The sequence below is a fragment of the Carcharhinus amblyrhynchos genome, chromosome 11, assembly GCF_965287045.1.
Source record: "Carcharhinus amblyrhynchos chromosome 11, sCarAmb.v2.hapA, whole genome shotgun sequence".
Taxonomy (NCBI): domain Eukaryota; kingdom Metazoa; phylum Chordata; class Chondrichthyes; order Carcharhiniformes; family Carcharhinidae; genus Carcharhinus; species Carcharhinus amblyrhynchos.
The window spans coordinates 28795064-28816688 of record NC_137334.1 but is presented as its reverse complement, the minus strand read 5'-3'; the positions used below and the strand labels follow the sequence as shown (position 1 = coordinate 28816688).

Sequence of the window (21625 nt, the reverse complement as noted above, 5' to 3'; positions counted from 1 at the left end):
TCCATCCCATTCATCATCTTATACATCTCAATGAGATCTCCCCTCATTCTTCTAAACTCTAACGAGTACAAGCCTAGTTTATTCAGCCTCTCCTCATAGTTCAACCCCCTCAACTCCGGTATCAGCCTAGTGAACCTCCTCTGCATGCCCTCCAAGGCCAAAATATCCTTGCATAAGTGCGGTGACCAAAACTGCACAGTACTCCAGCTGCGGCCTCACCAGTGCCCTGTACAATTGCAGCAAGACCTCCCTACTTTTATATTCAATCCCCCTCGCTATGAAGGCCAGTGTCCCATTCGCCTTCCTGACCACCTGCTGCACCTGCAGGCTGGGTTTTTGCGACTCATGCACAAGGACCCCCAGGTCCCTCTGCACCATAGCATGCTGCAGTTTTTCGCCATGTAAGTAGTAGTCCTTCCTACCAAAGTGGACAACTTCACACTTGCCAACATTAAATTCCACTTGCCAGTTCCTGGCCCATTCGCCTAGCCTATCTAGATCCCTCTGCAGACTTTCCACACCCTCCGCACAATTTGCTGTTCCACCAATCTTGGTGTCATCAGCAAATTTCGACACCATACACTTGGTTCCCTCCTCCAGATCATCTATATAAATGGTAAATAGCTGAGGCCCCAGCACCGATCCCTGGGGCACTCCACTAGTCACCAACCGCCAATCCGAATAGCACCCATTGACCCCCATCTCTGCCTCCTATTTGACAGCCAATCCCCTATTCACGCTATTTGCCCAAAGGCAGGTATTTTGGTGACAATCTTTTTCCTTCAGAGTTAAAACTGGGTACTCACAGGTTGGCTATATCATCATAATCTATGTTATCCTTCTTGCCAATGCAATGAAGCACCCAACAGATTTCGTCAGGAGCACAAAGGGTATTTATTAACAAGGGAAAACTGTATAGAGGCCCGCAACCTCAATGGCCACCCTGGAGCTGCTGTCCCTACATGTCTTCTACATGCTTTCAGACTGTCTTTTGCCTCAAAGAGATCTCCATCCCTGGGTTGATAAACCACTCTGTCCCATTTGGCCCTCAAGCCAGGTGATCCTATTCTGCTTTGCTGCTCTTAAAGGTGCAATCACCACAAAGTCTTAGTGAGTTGCAAGAGTGGGCTCAAGTGTGAATGCAGGACCCATCCTCTCAGCAATGGTCCAGTGATTCCCTCAAAAGCCATGAAATAGCTTGGACGGTTAGAGATGATGTCTCCGAATGATCACTTTAGTTTACACTTCTTGGAACCTTTCAGCTGTTAAGGTATCATGGGGACACCTCTCACATTTCCAATCCTCCATGGCAGCTGTGAGCTCACATTATCCCTCAGAATCCCCCAGAGTTCCCACATTTCCTCATTTTCATTTTCTGAGGAGAGCTCCTCCTCCCACTCCAGTTCATTCTGACATGGTCTCACCTCTTTGCATTGCCAAATTGTGAAGGGCACAAAATATTGCAATCATTTGGCAAACCCTACAGAGAGCCGCTTGACTGATCCAGGCATCTGAACCACATCTTTAGCAGTCCAATGGTCTGTCCTATAGTGGGGTATTTGGTGGTATGATCAGTGTTGTATCTTTCCTCAGCAGGAATCTGAGGGTGACGCATTGGAGTCATAAGCCACGTTTAACTGGATAGCTCTTATTCCAGCAATCATCCCTGGAGTTGTTCTGGTCCCTCAAAGATCCCAGGCACCTGGGATGGCTGAAAATTTGGAAGTCATGGCAGCTCCCAGGAAACCATGCAGGGTCTTTTTTTGATGGTAACACACCAACTGCATTTCAAAGGAGTGGAAGCCCTTGTGATCCCACAGGCTGAGCAAGGAATTATTTTGTTCTTGTAACTCCTGGTGGTAGCTCCCAAAACAAAGAGTCAAGGTTGTAGTCATGAATTAAAGCAGCCATTTTTTCCAATTCAGCAGAAAGTCCTTTCTTTTCAACATGGAAAAAAAATAAAACTTTGGATTTATTTTCATGTCACATGGAACCCAAGGTGGAGAGATATTTGATGCACACTTTTGGGTTAAATATGGCATTGAGATTGTCAGCAGTCTGATTCAGCCTCGAGCAGCTGCCTGTGGAAAGGATCGAACTGGTAATGAGGGAAATCTGCCTTTCTTATTTTCTATGTGACTCCACGCATACAGCACTATGCTTGGCTCTTAACTGTCCTCTGAAATGATGCAGCAAGACACTCAGCTGTACCAAACTGCTACAGAAAACCAAACAGACCAAATGTCATAGACCTGGGCACCAGAAATGACAATGTCACACCTTGCCAGTTCACTCTGCAAAGTCCTACTCATGAACATCTGAGGAGTTGTACTAAAATAGGGCCAACTATCTCAGACTAGTCACTCAACAGCCTAACATGGTCATACACACAGAATCATACCTTCTCCCAGATTTCTACATCATCATCCAAAAGCAAAATACTGCAGATGCTAGAAATTGAAATACAAACAGAAAATGCTGGAAATGTTCAAAAGGTCTGAACCTAGTTCTGATGAAAGACCATGAGCTGAAACATTATCTCGGTTTCTCTTTCCACAGATTCTGCCAGGTCTGTTGAGAACCTCCACTATTTTCTGTTTTCATTTCATATTTCCAGCATCCACGGTATTTTGCTTTTGGATTTAATTATTTGCAATAATTACCTCTCTTGACGTTCTGCTCTTCACCCCAATGAGATTTCCATTTGTCTCTTTTCCCTTAATCACTGTAGCATAAGGATCTGGCGCAAACAGGGTTAATGTGGGACTGATTACAGTACACACCGAGTACGCAGGCATGTAGGAGAACACATGACCCACACCTTGGACTGAGCCATGTGCACAAAAAAGCATGGATACAGTTCCCAGCTTAAACTCTTTGCTGAGTATACTCTTCTGGTAAAACTAATAAATTAATTTTAAAAATGGGTGATAGCCCCTGCTGCAGCACTGGAACTAAAAAAAAGCTAAAAGAAACGTAACTAATTAAACAAAATGCATTTCTAGGGGTGTAGCTGCATCCCAGCCCCCAAGGCATGCACCAGTCACAGAAGGCCTGAAGCATGCCAATGGATACCCCATGCTCCGTCTCCAAGGCCACTTGACTGCAAACATAGCCATGGTAGAGGATCAGATAGTTGGGTCAGATGACCCTCTCAACTGCTCGCCGCCAGGACCTGTAAATGGCCATCTTGGGTAGGCCCCAAAATAGACTTACAAGGAGGCATACCTCCCCCCTCACTTCCTGCCCCTCCATGCATAACCTCCCTCCACATCCACACTGGGTGAGTGAAGATTAGGAGCATAGGGCTAAAGTGCAACAACATATTGAGGAGCAACCCCTACAAATATTGAAAAAAAGGTTGCAATCTTGAAGAATCTACATGAACGTGGAACACAGACTTCCTAGGTTAATTCTGTTTCTCTCTTTATAGTTACTGCCAGATTTGTTGAATATTTCCAGCATTTTCTCGTTTCATTTCTTCCATTGCCATTCCTGAGAATCTGTCCCACAAGCAGGACAGATCCACCAGAAGGATCTGCCCTAGGACACACCTCAATATTGATTCATTTTAGAAACCGTTGCTTTGAATTGGTTAATTGCACATTTCACTGTTTGAAAGTGGGAAACCAAGGAGTTCCAGATGAGTTAGCCTAACATTGATTGTCAGGAAATTAAGGAGCAAAAATAAGGAGACTTTTTTTTTCAGAGGGTTGTGAGTCTTTGAAACTCTCTTCCTCAAAAGGTGATTCTAACATTTTTTGAATACTTTTAAGGCAAAGCTAGGTAGATTCTTGATAAGCAAGAAACTGAAAAGTTATCGGGGTAGTGGGATTTCAATCAAATCAGCTATGATCTTCTGAATGGTGAAGCAGGCTCAAGGGGCTGAGTGACTTACTCCTGCTCCTGATTTGTATGTTTCAAAATTTTAAGCTGATCAGGGAGAACCAGCCTGATATTGTAACGTGTAGGTCATGCCTGACAACCCTGACGAATATTTCGTAAAGATCATTGAAATAATAGGGGACTGCATGCTAATTTTCTGTGTTCCTTGTATGAGCAAAGCCAAGACCTTTGTGGACATTTACATTTACTAGCTTCAAGCTTTTTAAAAAGTATTCTGTTTTCCTATTCTTACAACCAAAGTGAATAATCCCACACTGCTCTACTCCATCTGACATTTTGTTGCCCACTCACGTAATTTGTCTATATCTCTCTCTCCAATCTCTCTGTGTCCCCCTCATTGATTATATTTCCACCTAGCTTTATATCATCAGCAAACTTAGATACATTTCAGTCTGTCTCTTTGTCTAAGTCATTAATATAAATTGTAAATCACTGAGGCTCCAACTCTCGGCCCCATCAGCTTGCCAACTTGTAAATGCTCCACTTATACCTACTTTTGCTTCCAGAAGGCATTTGATAATGTCCTGCAAAATAGACTGTTAACTAAAATCATGCTAATGGAAATGACAGAAAACTATTGACCTGTTTTGGAAAATTCATCTGAGTGACAGGAAGCAGAGTAGGGATTATGGATAAGCACATTAATCAGCAGGATGTGACTCATGTGCTGGAATTTTCCCATCCTGAGTATCACAGGAAGCCGGAGGGACTCGGGAAACACCATTTTCTCCGGAGAGATCACAGTTCCCGATTTTCACTGCCCCACGCTGGGATGTCACAAGGTTCATGCCCACAACCAGGTAAAGTGCCAACCTGTGCCAAAGGGCAGTGCCTGGGCAGGCCCTAGTGGGAGCCTGATCGGAGGGGCTGGGGGGCTCATTTATGTGTGGCAGGGTGGGTAGAGCAAGCACTGAGAGGCAAGCAATGCTGGTGATACATGTCTGGAGGTGGGGTGGAAGGGAATACCAGCACTGACTGTCAAAGCTGGGAGCCACGTCCAATACTTCCATGGTAGGGGGCAGGGCGGAGTTCTGATTGGGACAGCCATTAAAGATGGTCCTCCAATCTCTGTTGAATTTGTCTTGCCAGCTTTATAGGGCCCCACCCCACCAGAGTGACAGCACAAACCACGCTCATTACATTTTTTAATCTAAGAGGCTCAGAATCTCAAGTGAAAACTGGTCTGTGTAAGCTGGAAAACTTCACATTGGTTTTCAATCTGAGCCTGAAACTTTGAAAAAGGTTGGTAAGATTCTGCCTTAATTCTGATATTTGGGGAATCCAGGACTCCAGGACAGAGCCCAAAAATAGTGCTAGGCCTATCAGGAGTGAAATTCAGAAAACTTCTACACAGAGAGGGTGATAGAAATGTGGAACTCTCTTATGCAAGTGGTAGCTGATGCTAGGTCCACTGTTAATTTTAACCAAAGGTATTAGGGGATATATGAGACAAAGACAGATGTATGGAGTTAGATCATAGAATCTCATGATCTCATTGAATGGCAGGCGGAATAAGCCTGAGTGGCTAATTGCCCTATTCCTTTTTCTAACTGATTCAAAAACTTACTACATAGAGGTGGTTAATTAAATATAATTTATTTTAATTCAATGTGAGCAATACACTTACCTGAAACCAGTTAATGGTGCAACAATTGACAAGTGCTGGGAACTTCCTTAGCCTGTTACGGAAAGCATCCCCAATTGGACTCATTGCTAAAACGACATGTAGTTGATTACGACAGCGCTCAATAAACATGTTGAAAAGTGCCAATGGACTTCCATCTGTCTGCTTTGATTTATCTCTTTGACGGTCAATTAGACGCATACGTTCACAAACCTCCTGTTTTTCATCCACAGCAAACAGATTTGGCACTTCTCCTGCATTCAATAAATTGTTGATGTCTTCTAGAAATGATTCTTGTTTAATCTGAGTGTCAGTAAATAAAAAAACACCTTGCATCTCGCCTTCGGTAGCTTTTCGGAATATTTGTTTTAAATCGTCTCGCCATTCAATAGTACCGTAACTCTTGGAAATTTCCACTTGAAACAAAATGTAGTCAGCCATATGCGATGCAAGACGGGTTAGTGACTGACGACCACTGCCTCCAACTCCCACCAAAAGCGCATGGCTATGCGGCTGCTTTAAAATACGGGAAATTCGAGAGACATGTTCAATTGCAAATCTGAATACAACCAGATTCATGGGCTTCTTACTGATGACATTAAACTCATCCAAATGACTTTCAACCACTTTTCTTAAATGTCTGCCATCAAAGATCTCTCTATAGCCTTTGTCATCACCTTTTGGATCACTGAAATCGCAGAACATAAGGCTACGTAGTTCATCTTCCATCACTTTGCCATCACCATCAGCATCAAGATGTATGAAGAGCTCATTAAAGTCCTCTTCCAAATGATTCTCTGTCACTTCTCGGATACAGTCAACAAGCCAAGCTCGATCTCCATCATCCACCAGACGATCATAGTAGACACGTAAAACCTGCATTTTAGACACCAATAATCAATGATTAATATTTCTGATCCCGCCATTGTCAATACTGTCCCACTGCCAGGAAACCGGAAAATCTCACTGATGTGAAAGGCCAGAAGGATCCAACAACTATATTTATTTGCAGCATTGTACATTAAAAACACACATTTCGTAATCCAACAACTACAATGCTAGTTTGTTTCTATTTATAATTCCTATGATCCTACCAGAAGTTTGCCAATAAAGAGGAATAAAATGTCCCTTTTCGGAGGGGCAGTAGGAATATAACTAATAAAAACACTTTAAAGGACTCAGCCATTCAGATTGAAATGATATTCCCATGATTGTGGTCCATGCCAGTCTTTGCAGTGCCCACCGGTTGTGGAAGCCCTCGGGCATATCAGCAAGCACTGCTGATTCTCTCTCCAGGGACAGCTGGGTATGGGCATTTGTTTTATTCCTTCGCAGGATGCGAGCTTCACTGACTAGTCACAAGCATAGTTCAGTTTTTAAGCTATACCGAGCAGAACATCACTGCTCCAAAGAGTTACTTTTTCCTCGATGGCCACTGGGGAAAAAGTAACTCTTTGGAGCAGTGATGGTTTATGACCAGTCTCGACCCCTATAGGATAACACTCAAAATATCCCCATCCAACACTACAGGCCAGTGGTAACCTTGGCCTCCAGTTTTTGCCAGTTCACTGGCCAGACGCCCTCAGCAGGGCTATATGGTCCCAGGTAGAGGGAGTGGGTAGTGCTCCAAGCTGAAGGCCTGAGCTCATTTGGAAGGAAGTCCATTAACATTTGACACAACAGGAATCTAGAACATTTTTATCAATTGAAACTGATGGAGAAGGCCCCAAGAGTAGCCCTACTGCCATCTGTACATTTTCTGAGGGTCAACAGAATCCAAAACCATGAATGATTCATGAGGATCAGCAGCAATACTTCTCACCATCCACGAAAGACTGTTCTCGAGCAAGCTAGTTGGTGAAGGATATATTGAGGACATGCTTAACACACTTCCATTTTTATTTACAGATTTATACATTTCAAATACATAGCCCCTAACGTAACAACTGTAGTCTGTCTCTATTTATAGCTCCTTTGAGTAACATAAGAACATAAGAACATAAGAAATAGGAGCAGGAGTAGGCCATCTGGCCCTTCGAGCCTGCCCCGCCATTCAATAAGATCATGGCTGATCTGTCGTGGCTCAGTTCCACTTTCCCGCCCTCTCCCCATAACCCTTAATCCCCTCTCTTATCAAAAACCCATCAACCCGCTTCTTAAAAATATTTAGCGAGGCAGCCTCCACCACTTCAACGGGCAGAGAATTCCAGAGATTCACCACCCTTTGAGTGAAGAAGTTCCTCCTCAACTCCATTCTAAACCGCCCCCCCTTTATCTTGAGGCTGTGCCCCCTAGTCCTACTGTCTTTTTTGAGCGGGAAGAGTCTCTCCACCTCTATCCTATCCATCCCATTCATCATCTTATACGTCTCAATGAGATCTCCCCTCATTCTTCTAAACTCTAACGAGTACAAGCCTAGTTTATTCAGCCTCTCCTCATAGCTCAACCCCCTCAACTCCGGTATCAGCCTAGTAAACCTCCTCTGCACTCCCTCCAAGGCCAAAATATCCTTGCGCAGGTGCGGTGCCCAAAACTGCACACAGTACTCCAGCTGCGGCCTCACCAATGCCCTATACAGCTGCAGCAAGACCTCCCTACTTTTATATTCAATCCCCCTCGCTATGAAGGCCAGCATCCCATTCGCCTTCCTGACCACCTGCTGCACCTGCAGGCTGGGTTTTTGCTACTCATGCACAAGGACCCCGAGGTCCCTCTGCACCGTCGCCTGCTGCAGTTTTTCGCCACGTAAGTAATAGTCCTTCCTACCATTCTTCCTACCAAAGTGGACCACCTCACACTTGCCAACATTAAATTCCATTTGCCATTTCCTGGCCCATTCGCCCAGCCTATCCAGATCCTTCTGCAGACTCTCCACACCCTCCGCACAATTTGCCTTTCCCCCAATCTTGGTGTCATCAGCAAATTTCGACACCCTACACTCGGTTCCCTCCTCCAGATCATCTATATAAATGGTAAAAAGCTGAGGCCCCAGCACCGACCCCTGGGGCACCCCACTAGTCACCAACCGCCAATCCGAATAGCACCCATTGACCCCCACTCTCTGCCTCCTATTTGACAACCAATCCTCTATCCACGCTAACACCCTACCCCCAACTCCATGTCCTCTGACCTTCTGCAGTAACCTCTTGTGAGGTACCTTATCAAACGCCTTCTGAAAATCCAGAAAGACCACATCCACCGGCTCTCCTCTATCCACCGCCCTAGACACATCCTCATAGAACTCCAGTAACCTTAAGCAACTAACATGTAACACCCACCATTTGGCCTGGTTTTGCAAAATCTCACTAATTGTCCTGGTTTGTGACAATTTGTACCTCTTTAACCTGTGATTATCCCTCTCTCCACTTGCATTGTCTGTACCTGTAAAGACTTGATTACCTGTAAAGACTTGCATTCCAACCATTATCTTACAATTGCATCTCTGTCTCTATATGCTGCGTTTATGAACCCATTTCTCCACTCACTTGAGGAAGGAGCAGCGCTGTGAAAGCTCATAAGAAATACGAGCAGGAATAGGCCATCTAGCCCTTCGAGCCTGCCCCACCATTCAATAAGATCATGGCTGATCTGAAGTGGATCAGTTCCACTTTTCCGCTTTCTCCCCATAACCCTTAATTCCCTTGTCTATCAGAAATCTATCCACCCGTGACTTAAATATATTCAGCGAGGTAGCCTCCACCACTTCAATGGGCAGAGAATTCCCGAGATTCACCACCCTTTGAGTGAAGAAGTTCCTCCTCAACTCCGTTCTAAACTGCAACCCCCCCTTTATTTTGAGGTTGTGCCCTATAGTTCTGCTATCCTTTCTAAGCGGGAAGAATCTCTCTACCTCTACCCTATCTAGCCCCTTCATTATCTTGTAAGTCTCTATAAGATCCCCCCTCAGCCTTCTGAACTCTAACGAGTACAGACCCAGTCTATTCAATCTCTCTTCATAAGCTAACCCCCTCATCTCCAGTATAAGCCTGGTGAACCTTCACTGTACTCCCTCCAAGGTCAATATATCCTTTCGCAAATACGGGGACCAACACTGCACACAGTACTCCAGTTGCGGCCTCATCAGTGCACTGTACAGTTGCAGAAAGACCTCCCTGCTTTTATATTCTATCCCCCTCGCTTTAAATGCCAACATTCCATTCGCCTTCTTGATCATGATTCCAAATGTATCTGTAAGACTTTAACCTGATGTAAGAAGCTTTTTACTGTGCTCACCCCAGCCCAATGCCGGCACCTCTGCATCATTAAACAACTAAGTGCCCAATATGAAAGGGGCACCTCTAATCCATCATAACGAAAATCCAGGAAGGAAATGCATAACATTCCTGAGGTTGGTGAAGTATTCCTGCCATTCCTTGCGCCAATTAACCATGGATAGCATTGATCATATCAGCAGACATGGCCTCCTCCCTCCTTGTCCAGGGACACAGGTGCAGACATAGCCATGGAAAAAAGGCAAGCAGTCAGTCAAGCCTGCTGCTTGGACCTGTCTACTATACCCAGAAGTCCAGACGATCTCCTGATCTGCACTCCACAACTCACGGCCAAAAATTAGGAGTGCGGGATTGAAGCGATACCAGAAATTGAGAAGCAGTCCCTTCAGATAATGGAAAAAAGGCCTGCAACTTCTCATCTCTGCACGGCGTGGGAACCCATAGGACACCAGAGCAGAAGTAGGGATTCTGCTCCGCCATTCAATGGGATCAGGATTGATCTGATGCTACAATCCTCAACTCCACTTTCTTGCCTTATCCCTATAACCCTTGATCCCCTTATTGATCTCGACAGTCTCTACTGACAGTATATCTTTCCTTAGGTAATAGGACCAAAACTATTCACAGTATTTAACTAATACCTTGTACAGTTTTAGCAAGACTTCATTATTTTCATACTCCATTTAAATCGGGGCCAACATTGCATTTAAATTCCATATTGCCTGCTGAACTTACATGCTAGCTTTTCTGTAATTTATGCACAAGAACCCCCAAATCTCTCTCAGCTGCAGCTTTCTGAGTTTTTCTCCACTGAAATAATATTCAGCTTTATTCTTTATTCTTCTCACCAAAGTACACAACTTTACATTTTTCTACATTATATCCCATCTGCCAAGTTGTTGTCCACTCACTTAACCTGCTGGAGGGAGTGGCACATGGCACTGCTGCCTCACAGCACCGGGGACCTGGGATCTAATTCCAGGCTTGGGTCACTGTCTGTGCAGAGTTTGCATGTTCTCCCCATCTCTGTGTGGGTTTCCTCCGATTGCTCTGGTTTCCTCCCACAGTCTGAAAGGTGTGCTGATTAGGTGCACTGGCCATGCTATATCCTCCCTCAGTGTGGCCGAACAATTGCTGGAGTGTGGTAACTACGGAAAGGATTTTCACAGTAACTTCATTGCAGTGTTAAGGTAAGCATATTTGTGACACTAAAAAAAAACTTAAAATTTAAACCTGTGTATATCTATTGCACGAGACTGCTGAATGTAACACACTCCACGCCAAATCTTCAAGCATTACTGTGTCACTTACGGTGAATGCCCAATTATTACCCACCACAAACATACACATAAACATGATTAATGTGCAATTCATACAACAGCCAATTGAGCATGGACATTGGCTATTGACTGCTGTTGTGTGCATGAGCCTGTGAAATTACACAAGTACCAATGATGTCCTGGATTTTGAGGAATTCTACCACTTGCAAACAATAGTATTCTCTCTCTCATATTTTGCTGGCTGTTCTGGGAAACACGACAAATGTCTCTGCTCAATGAAGGAAATAATTAGGCACCCACTTTACATACCTATCCACTGCTCTTTAACTCATATTTCTGGTGTTGCTAGTGGGACACCAGAATGAGACTGAGACATAAATGTTGGTTGCTGTGCTGTAGTGGTCTTGACAGCTATTGGTAGTGATGTGTCTATACTGAATTTCATACTTAATACAGTGGTTGTCTGCTTCTGTCTGGTGAATTGAATTCTACAAAGAGTTCCTTTGATAAATCAGATGAGTGCTCCTCTGCCTACATATTCTGGTTTGGCTCTGTTGCGGCCTCAACCGGCTAGTATCACTTGATGGAGCAGTACACACAGCCTTCATGCACACAGTTCCACTGGAGATACAGAATGCACTGACTGACGGATGATATTCAGTATGACTCAAGAACAAAGGGAGAGAGCAAATAGGTTCTTGGCGAAACACTGGATTACCTGTTGGAAGAGGTCCAAATGAGAAGGAAAGTCCTGTAGCTGTTGGGGAAAAGAATGCCACAGTGGCTATTAATACAGCGAATGTGGGCGGAAATCACTGATCAAGTCACGGACAAGAACCTACCCCCAGAATGTGGCTCCAGTGCCACAAGAAAACAATTTTAAACAAATTGTTAAGTAAGATTCCATCTCAGAAATATAATTGTTAATAATTGCACCAATATCAGTACCATATCCTGATCACACTTCATTCCCTATCTAACTATACACTAACATTCAACATTGCACATTATTGCATCCCTTATAGGCACTCACACACCATGTAAAGTATCACACACAAACACATCCACCATTGACAACCACCAATGTTTTTCTGTCAGAGTAAGGTATTCATAAAAGGCACCAGCATGACCTGACTATGGGAGGGCAAGTACAAATGCATGAACTCAGTCCCTTTGAGGTGGTGGTTAGGAGAAAGAATACAGATGCCATGCCACAGACAGAGGAGCTGCTATGGGATAACTTGCTTCTGGACAAATGGCCTCTCCAGCTTCTGTGGCTATTTCAGATCACTAATTCCGAATCCAATCTTCATTCACTAGCTCCATGTCGTCTCATCACCACATCTACCCATTGTGGCCACACTTGCCGCACTTTTACCCTTTCAGCTTTTCCATTGCAAGTTGCTGGGAGTAAGATCAATCTCGTTCACACAATGAATCCCTGGATGAACCTGAAGGGGAGAAAGACCAGCTCATTCCCCACCTCTGGACAAAGAGCAGGAGAAGGATAATGACGAAGAACGCACTGTGTCAATATCACTGTTGTGAGGCACCGGAGACTGACTTCATGTGTAACTTAAAGGTTGGGGTCCAATAAGGATCCTCAAAGTGATGCAGTGATAAAGTTACTGAACTAGAACAAGAGTTCAAATCCCATCATGGCAGTTTGAGGAGTTTAAGTTTAATTAATTTGGAATTGAATGTTAATCTCAATAGTTGTGATCATGAAACCATCACCAGTTGTTGCAAAAATTCACCTGATTCACTAATGTCCTTCAGAGAAGGAAATCTGCCATCTGCTCTGGTCTACATGCAACTCCAGATCCACAATGATGTAGTTGACTCTTAACTGCCTTCTGAAATGGCTTAGAAACCACTTAGATGCAAGGAAAATTATGGATAAGCAACAAATGCTAGCTTTGTCAGCCTGTCAACATCTCACAAAAGAATTTTAAAAAGTAGTGACAGAAGTGATATCAGGTAGGAGGAATAGCAACGTGGATGCCACATTGCCAACAACAAGGACATATACTAGTTCTGCTGTAGACAAGTAAGATGAAGACACAGTAGAGCCAAACTTTTGAAGACGACTTATAAGTTTGACAGACCAAGGGGGCGATTCTCCTGGCCCGCTGCATGGTCGAGTAGTGCAGCGGGCCAGGGGACATCAGCAAGGAACCTATAGCGGGATTCGCGATCAGCATCCGGCCGTTCGAGATTGTCCCAGTCCTTTTTCTTGCTAATTTCCGACACAAGACTGATTAGCAGACGGAAATTCACATTTTTGTATGATTAGCGAGTGCAGGACTATATCCTCTGGACTTGCTTGTGTCTCCCCCTTGCCAGTAGAGGTTCCCACTAGTGGGGACTAAAGCTGGTCCCCACCAAAGGGGAATAGAAGTGATTGCCCTGCTGGTGAGGACAGACGTCATTAGCTACCCCCTCCTCACCCCTCTCCCCGAGAAGGTTGGAGGCAGGGGTTTGCTCCTTGGACAGTGCCAGCCTAGCAGCCTGGCACTGCCACTCTGGCATCATGGTACTGCCCACCGGGCACCAGGCAACAGGCAAGGGAGCCGAGTCAATCAGTGCTGGTGAGGTAGGGTCCACTGCATACTCTGCAATGGGATCAGTGGAGAGGGCGTGGGGAGGGCAATCAGGACTGCACAAAGTAGGGGGGGGGGGGGGGGTGAAAAATGGGCTGGCCTGGGAGGGGTTGTTGGGGGGATATCAGAGAGGCCAGAAATTAAGGAAGAGTGGTTGGGAAACTAGCGATTAGGATGAGGTGGGGCAGCCTGGGAAGAAATCAGAAGGCCATTGCTTCAGGGGACTGGCGCACATTCACCAATCTTCCTACTGACAGATTGGCGCATGTGCAGTGGCCTGCTCAGCATACTGATTCTGGCCTCTCCTGTCCCCACCTACTAGCGTAAATGCCCCTGAGGCACAGAGTGCTGGAGACTTGTTTAACTAAGTATGCCCAAAAGTGGGCAGGAAAACCTCCTTTTACCCACTGCTGGGTACTTAGTTTTTTTTGAAGAACTGTCCCCCAAATGTTTGTGAAATGTATAGTCAGCCTATAAGCTTATGGGTCATGAGTAGAAGGATGGAAGGATTTTTGCATGATTTCAGTTAAAGCCTGAAATCTATCCTCACTAACGTGGACAGGCAACCCAGACTACTGAAAGCTTGTGCTGAGATGGTGCAGTCTGGGTTGGGCCATCATAGTCCATAATATCTCAAAGCCTAAACAGGAGGACATCTGGACTGCCACCCTGTGTGCTGGTACCATTTGGATTGCAATTCACAAAAGCACCAAAATAGGCACAGCATTTATAAACAGCCAGTAATAGTAAGCAACAGAGTGAATAGTTTAATAAGTGCTGTTGGTTGTATCTTTTTTTTGTGTCCTCTAGATAAAAATAAATCAAAGCAATTATGTCATGCTTGAATTGATGGTTTTTTGATTAGGTTATTCATGGAAGACACATTGAAAGGATTGAGTGGAGAAATAGGTTAAATTTGATGGATCTTCAATGAAAAGTAAGGTGTGTGTCAACAATGCACCAAAAATGGTCTTCAATTAGATGGGGTAAGAGTATCCCTCTTGGGTGTGAGGTGTCTATCTGAAACTCGCTGATGTTCCCCTGTCATTATTCTTTTCATCCTCATCCTTGTTGTCTTCTTCTTCTTCCTCCTCTTGTGGTTCCTGAGCTTAATCCATTGGCATAATTGTTCATTGTAAGGGATCATGACCACCAAATTATGAAACATGCAACAAGCCATCACAAATCTGGAGCCTTGTCTGCCTTGCTCTCCTCTTCTCCCTCTCTCCTCCAGCAACCTATTCTGCTCAATTCATCTTCATCTCTTCTTCCCATTTCTCCATAAGGTGGTCCCCAGCAAAGCCACAATATCTTTTCTTGTGGTGATTCCTATAAGATCTCCCATAAAGTACAGGAGTACAGCACTTAGTGTTTTTAGGTGAATTCCTCAAAGAATTTTCAAAACAAATGTTGGTAGTATTCTTAAGTCTTCCCAAAGAATTCCAGAAAGTCCTACTCAAACACAGATTAATCAGTTGATCTTGAGCAACAAGTGTATAAAGCAAACTAACCATGATTTATCAAACCTCTCACTAGTAACTCCCTCACTTTTGATCAGCTGGCTGCTGTTTGGAGAGGTTGTTGCTTATGATACTAAGGAGGAAGAATGGTGTACAACCTCTTTAATGAGTATGCAGAACCACTTTAGTTATCAGAGCCCAATTCAACTTGAGTCAGTTTTTCCCAAGGACACTTCAAGTCCTTTACCATGCTGCCATCAATTCTAAAGGTGGACTAACCAGATATTTCAGTTCAAGACTCCAGCTGGAACTTTCCAGCTGTTCACATCAGCGGGATTCATGGCAGAATTCAGCAGGGAAACCCTGCTGACAATGACAGGACCATAAATCCTATTGCCAACTAACGGCGAGCCATCTCTTCCTGCTGTGAAACATGCAACGGGTTGCACAGTAAATCCCGCCCTACATCTTGGCTACCTTGGAGACTATTTAGTGCCCAATGTAAGCTAAGAAAATTACTCCCTTAGTTTTGACACAATAAATAACATAGAAACAGAGTAAGGGTCACATGACCCAGGGAACCAATCAGGTGGGGGATCACCCCGGCAAGTTCAAACTTCTGTTACAGAACATTCTGGGAAGCTGACTGGCAGCCATGAGGCTGCAAGTCTCTATGTTTCTATATTATAGCTGTATGTAAATAAATGATACAGTCGTTATTTATCTAATTGGTGAATATTACACTTATCAGGAATATTTGTTATTTTCACTGAAAAGTCAATTAGTAGTAAACATAGACTTCACCTCATGAACCCAGAGACGCTTGATCACAGCTGGTGCCTCTGCTGTCTCCGGACTGGAAAGACACACTCCCTGAATAACACGGGAAAAATCCCGCAGGTTAAACAGATAATGAGACTTAGCCGGTGTTGGGAGCAGATTCTGCATTGCTTCCTTGTAAACAATCAAAGTGGCATTAACGACCTGTGAAGTCAGAATTCCAAATTCTGATGGGAAAATGAATCTAAATGAGAACACAATAAATACAAAGTTACAGTATTATTTTAATAGGAAATGCATAGTTTATATTGTTCATAAACAACAAATTCATGTTTTTATTGGACAGAGGAGTCAACAATATACTTTTGTTGCAGGCATTTTTAATTGTATCATGAGACTATAAACAAGTGATAATACATAGGGCAGAAATTTTACCCTCATATTCACCAGCACCGAGAAAAGATCACAGCAGGTCAGAACATCAAGTGGGAGAGCGGACTTTATTGTGACTTTGTGGGGCAAATTTTCTCATTCCGTCTGCCATGGGAATCATAGCGGACCATGGAATGGTCCATTGACCTCGGGCAGGATTTTTTGGTTTTGGGCTGAGTGCAGCCAGAAAATCCTGCCCTCTAACTCCAGTCACATTAGCGTTGCACTTCTGGGAGGCAGGCATGATGATAGCCTGCATCTGACTGTTAAAGGCTCCGTATTTAGGTATCAGCAGCAGGAATGTGACAGCTCAAAGTTAGATACAATGGTTTAATGATTCAATGGCCTCATCACAATTAGAAAGGTAAGTGGCATCCCACAGTCAAGATTCAACCTACACTTTCTAAGAGTCCCAGCATTCTATATAGTATTCCTGAGACCAAGAAACCTTGCCGCTCTATCCAATCTTCTCTCTCTCAAGCACCTACTTTCATTCCATGTGAAGAGCCAACACTGACAATTACAATACACTGCAAAGCACTTACACAGAGTATTGAAACCAACATCTGTGCTTGGTTGAAGTCACTAGGTTACATTTCAGCTTCATTTGAAGCAATTTTTAAAAGCGGCATCTCGGTCTTTTGGCTAAGATGCAAATGAGATCAAGCCTTGAAGGAGGAGCTATGCCTACTCCAATCAGCTTGGAACACGTGGATCAAGGCCAAGGCAGGAGGTGAGAGCCCTGTCTTGTCAGCTTGGATCGGGAATGTCTCAACTTGTTGAGACTCTGAACTGGACTTGATTGGATTAAATTGGAATGGAAACAAAAGAAAAATCACACTATGTTTCTGACAAGTCTTCTAAAAGTCACTACATTTTCAACATTCACAACAAAATCAAGCAAAACATTTCAAGTATCTACAATTCCCAGTGAAAAAAATGCCAATATCAAGATGAGAAACGGGTTTCTGTAGTTTATAATGATGACCATGCAAAATATTGTAATTGTAAATAAAGAACTTTTCAGGCTTAGAGGTAGTAAGTCCAAGTATCAATTTATAACCTTCAACTAAATCAAAAATCAGTCTTCTCCAAAAATTATAATTCAAGAATTCTTAAAAGCTCCTCATAAGGTATTCCCCTCATGCCTTCCATTTTCCAGGTAATATTTCTTTGCACTCTCTCTATAAGCTGTACATCTCAATGAAAATGTGGATTTCAAACTGTACCAGCTGCAGTTTGCAATAAACGCTGACATCTTGACTCAACATAACCTGCACAGCTTTGGAGTGTGGGAGGAAACTGGAGCACCAAGAAGAAACCCATGCAGACACAGGAAGAATGTGCAACGTCCACACAGACATTGACCCAAGCTGCCAACCACTGTGTCACCATGCCACCCACTTTTTATACTACTCTTCATGAAGACCTACACCAATGGCTATGCAGGGGAACAAACTCAGGAATCATTTGCGTGTCTCTCAAGAAACTTTGAGTAGATGCTACTTTTTTTTTAAATCAGTTCGTTATTTGGAGAAAATTCCAGACCAAAGAATGAAAGCAAGAAAATAACTTGCAAACAACCATGAACGTCATTTATAACAGCATTTTCACAGATCATTCTAAGGCAAATTGTGCGGAGGGTGTGGAGAGTCTGCAGAAGGATCTAGATAGGCTGGGCGAATGGGCCAGGAAATGGCAAATGGAATTTAATGTTGGCAAGTGTGAGGTGGTCCACTTTGGTAGGAAGAATGGTAGGAAGGACTATTACTTATGTGGCGAAAAACTGCAGCAGGCGACGGTGCAGACGGACCTCGGGGTCCTTGTGCATGAGTCGCAAAAACCCAGCTTGCAGGTGCAGCAGGTGGTCAGGAAGGCGAATGGGATACTGGCCTTCATAGCGAGGGGGATTGAATATAAAAGTAGGGAGGTCTTGCTGCAGCTGTATAGGGCATTGGTGAGGCCGCAGCTGGAGTACTGTGTGCAGTTTTGGGCGCCGCACCTGCGCAAGGATATTTTGGCCCTGGAGGGAGTGCAGAGGAGGTTTACTAGGCTGATACCGGAGTTGAGGGGATTGAGCTATGAGGAGAGGCTGAATAAACTAGGCTTGTACTCGTTAGAGTTTAGAAGAATGAGGGGAGATCTCATTGAGACGTATAAGATGATGAATGGGATGGATAGGATAGAGGTGGAGAGACTCTTCCCGCTCAAAAAAGACAGTAGGACTAGGGGGCACAGCCTCAAGATAAAGGGGAGGCGGTTTAGAACGGAGTTGAGGAGGAACTTCTTCACTCAAAGGGTGGTGAATCTCTGGAATTCTCTGCCCGTTGAAGTGGTGGAGGCTGCCTCGCTAAATATTTTTAAGAAGCGGGTTGATGGGTTCTTGATAAGAGAGGGGATTAAGGGTTATGGGGAGAGGGCGGGAATGTGGAACTGAGCCACAACAGATCAGCCATGATCTTATTGAATGGCGGGGCAGGCTCGAAGGGCTGGATGGCCTACTCCTGCTCCTATTTCTTATGTTCTGATGTTCATTCTATCATTTTTAAAGAACTGAGTTTGATAAGGCTGGAGGTAATTTTAAAACTGACTATAACTTCTGCCAGTTCATTCCAACATTTAAATCTTTAAGTAATGTAATATACCTTATGTTAAACTGCCAGTCAAGGATCCGAGAAAAAATGATGTACATACTTTGGTCATCAAATTCATTAATAGTCACAGTGTTAAAGTGCCTCATGAATCGAGGTGTAATTGGGTTTCTACCACCACCTATGAACAAAATAATTTTATTATTAACAAAGCAAAGAAGACAGTGAAATGTCATGAACTATTGTTTTAACAACTGGGTACAAAGTCCCAGAACCAAAAGATTCAAAGTGTTAACTGTGCTTTCTCTCCTTACAGATGCTGCCAGATCTGCTGAGTTTTGCCAGCATCCTCTATTCTTATTGCATAAATTGGTGAGTTTGGCAGTGCCATTTAGCAAAGTACAGCACAGGAAAAGGCCCTTCAGTCTTCCAAGCCTGTGCCAAGCAAGATGCCCTAACTAAAGAACAAATCTTTTGCCCTTATTTGGCAGAACTAACTTATTTATCCCTCTATTCTCTCCCTATTCATGTACCCCTCCAGATGCGTCTTAAATGTTACTAATGTGCCTATTTCCACCACATCCTCTGACAGCACGTTCCAGGCAGGCACCACTCTTTGCTTGAAAACTCCCCACACCCCCACACATCTCTCTTGAACTTTCTCTCTCTCACCTTGAACCTGTGCCCCCTTGGAATTGATAATTCCGCCCTTGGAAAAAGCATGGCATCCCCAGCACCTGCCAGATCCTGGGATTTTTCCCCCTCCAAGCAGCCCATTCCCCCCACATCTGGGGCATTGAATTGAGCGGTTGAGCCCCCAATTCTCACTCAGACGTGGGCATTTGCACCAGTGTGCAGTCAAAGAATAGATAGGAGCCAGGGCTGAATCACAGCATGCCACATAGCGAGTTATTATCACCTTCCTTCCTGGAAGAGTAACGCGCTAACACAGATAACCAAGGCCCATCACCCTAGCATGATGTCAATGTGATCTACGACAAGGGGTATGGGAAGGGATGGTTGCAGAGAGGGCAGTAGGAGGTGGTGGATCACATGTCCTCTAACCATTGAACTCTGTGGTGATGAGAACCTCCCTAGTTGCCTACCCTGCCGAAAAATTCCACCCCATCTTACCCAGCTCAATCTTCCCTTCAGCACCCTACCCCCCACCCCCACCCCCTGATCTGCATAACAATACACATTTACCATGCCTAATTTACCTAACCTACACATTTTTGGATATTAAAATGCATTTAGCATGGCCAATCCACTGAACTGCACATCTTTGGACTGCAGGAGGAAACATAAGAACATAAGAAATAGGAGCAGGAGTAGGCCATCTAGCCCTTCGAGCCTGCCCCACCACTCAACAAGATCATGGCTGATCTGTTGTGGCTCAGCTCCACCTTCCTGCCCTCTCCCCATAACCCTTAATCCCCTCCCTTATCAAAAACCCATCAACCCGCGTCTTAAAAATATTTAGCGAGGCAGCCTCCACCACTTCAACGGGCAGAGAATTCCAGAGATTCACCACCCTTTGAGTGAAGAAGTTCCTCTTCAACTCCGTTCTAAACCGCCCCCCCCCTTTATCTTGAGGCTGTGCCCCCTAGTCCTACTGTCTTTTTTGAGCGGGAAGAGTCTCTCCACCTCTATCCTATCCATCCCATTCATCATCTTATACGTCTCAATGAGATCTCCCCTCATTCTTCTAAACTCTAACGAGTACAAGCCTAGTTTATTCAGCCTCTCCTCATAGCTCAACCCCCTCAACTCCAGTATCAGCCTAGTAAACCTCCTCTGCACTCCCTCCAAGGCCAAAATATCTTTGCGCAGGTGCGGCGCCCAAAACTGCACACAGTACTCCAGCTGCGGCCTCACCAATGCCCTATACAGCTGCAGCAAGACCTCCCTACTTTTATATTCAATCCCCCTCGCTATGAAGGCCAGCATCCCATTCGCCTTCCTGACCACCTGCTGCACCTGCAAGCTGGGTTTTTGCGACTCATGCACAAGGACCCCCAGGTCCCTCTGCACCGTCGCCTGCTGCAGTTTTTCGCCACCTAAGTAATAGTCCTTCCTACCATTATCCCTACCAAAGTGGACCACCTCACACTTGCCAACATTAAATTCCATTTGCCATTTCCTGGTCCATTCGCCCAGCCTATCTAGATCCTTCTGCAGACTCTCCACACCCTCCGCACAATTTGCCGTTCCCCCAATCTTGGTGTCATCAGCAAATTTCGACACCCTACACTCGGTTCCCTCCTCCAGATCATCTATATAAATGGTAAAAAGCTGAGGCCCCAGCACCGACCCCTGGGGCACTCCACTAGTCACCATCCGCCAATCCGAATAGCACCCGTTGACCCCCACTCTCTGCCTCCTATTTGACAACCAATCCTCTATCCACGCTAACACCCTACCCCCATCTCCATGTCCCTCGACCTTCTGCAATAACCTCTTGTGAGGTACTTTGTCAAACGCCTTCTGAAAATCCAGAAAGACCACATCCACCGGCTCTCCTCTATCCACCGCCCTAGACACATCCTCATAGAACTCCAGTAAATTTGTCAGACACGACTTCCCTTTAATGAAACCGTGCTGCGTCTGCTCTATCAAGCAATTCCCTTCAAGATGCCTCGCAATTTCCTCCTTAATGACGGATTCTAACATTTTACCTACCACAGATGTTAAACTAACCGGCCTATAATTCCCCG

At 44.5% G+C, this 21625-nt stretch overlaps 1 protein-coding gene across 1 annotated transcript in view; it reads right to left on the bottom strand.

Annotated features, from left to right (window-relative positions):
* Positions 1–21625, bottom strand: part of dnah7 (dynein, axonemal, heavy chain 7) — a 438937-nt gene that overhangs the window by 176682 nt on the left and 240630 nt on the right. The window contains exons 38-40 of the mRNA XM_080198799.1: positions 18963–19089; positions 15910–16129; positions 5534–6406 (exon numbers count right to left, since the gene is read on the bottom strand). Of these exons, the coding sequence (XP_080054925.1) occupies positions 5534–6406; positions 15910–16129; positions 18963–19089 (1220 nt within the window). The remainder of the gene's footprint in view (positions 1–5533; positions 6407–15909; positions 16130–18962; positions 19090–21625) is intronic.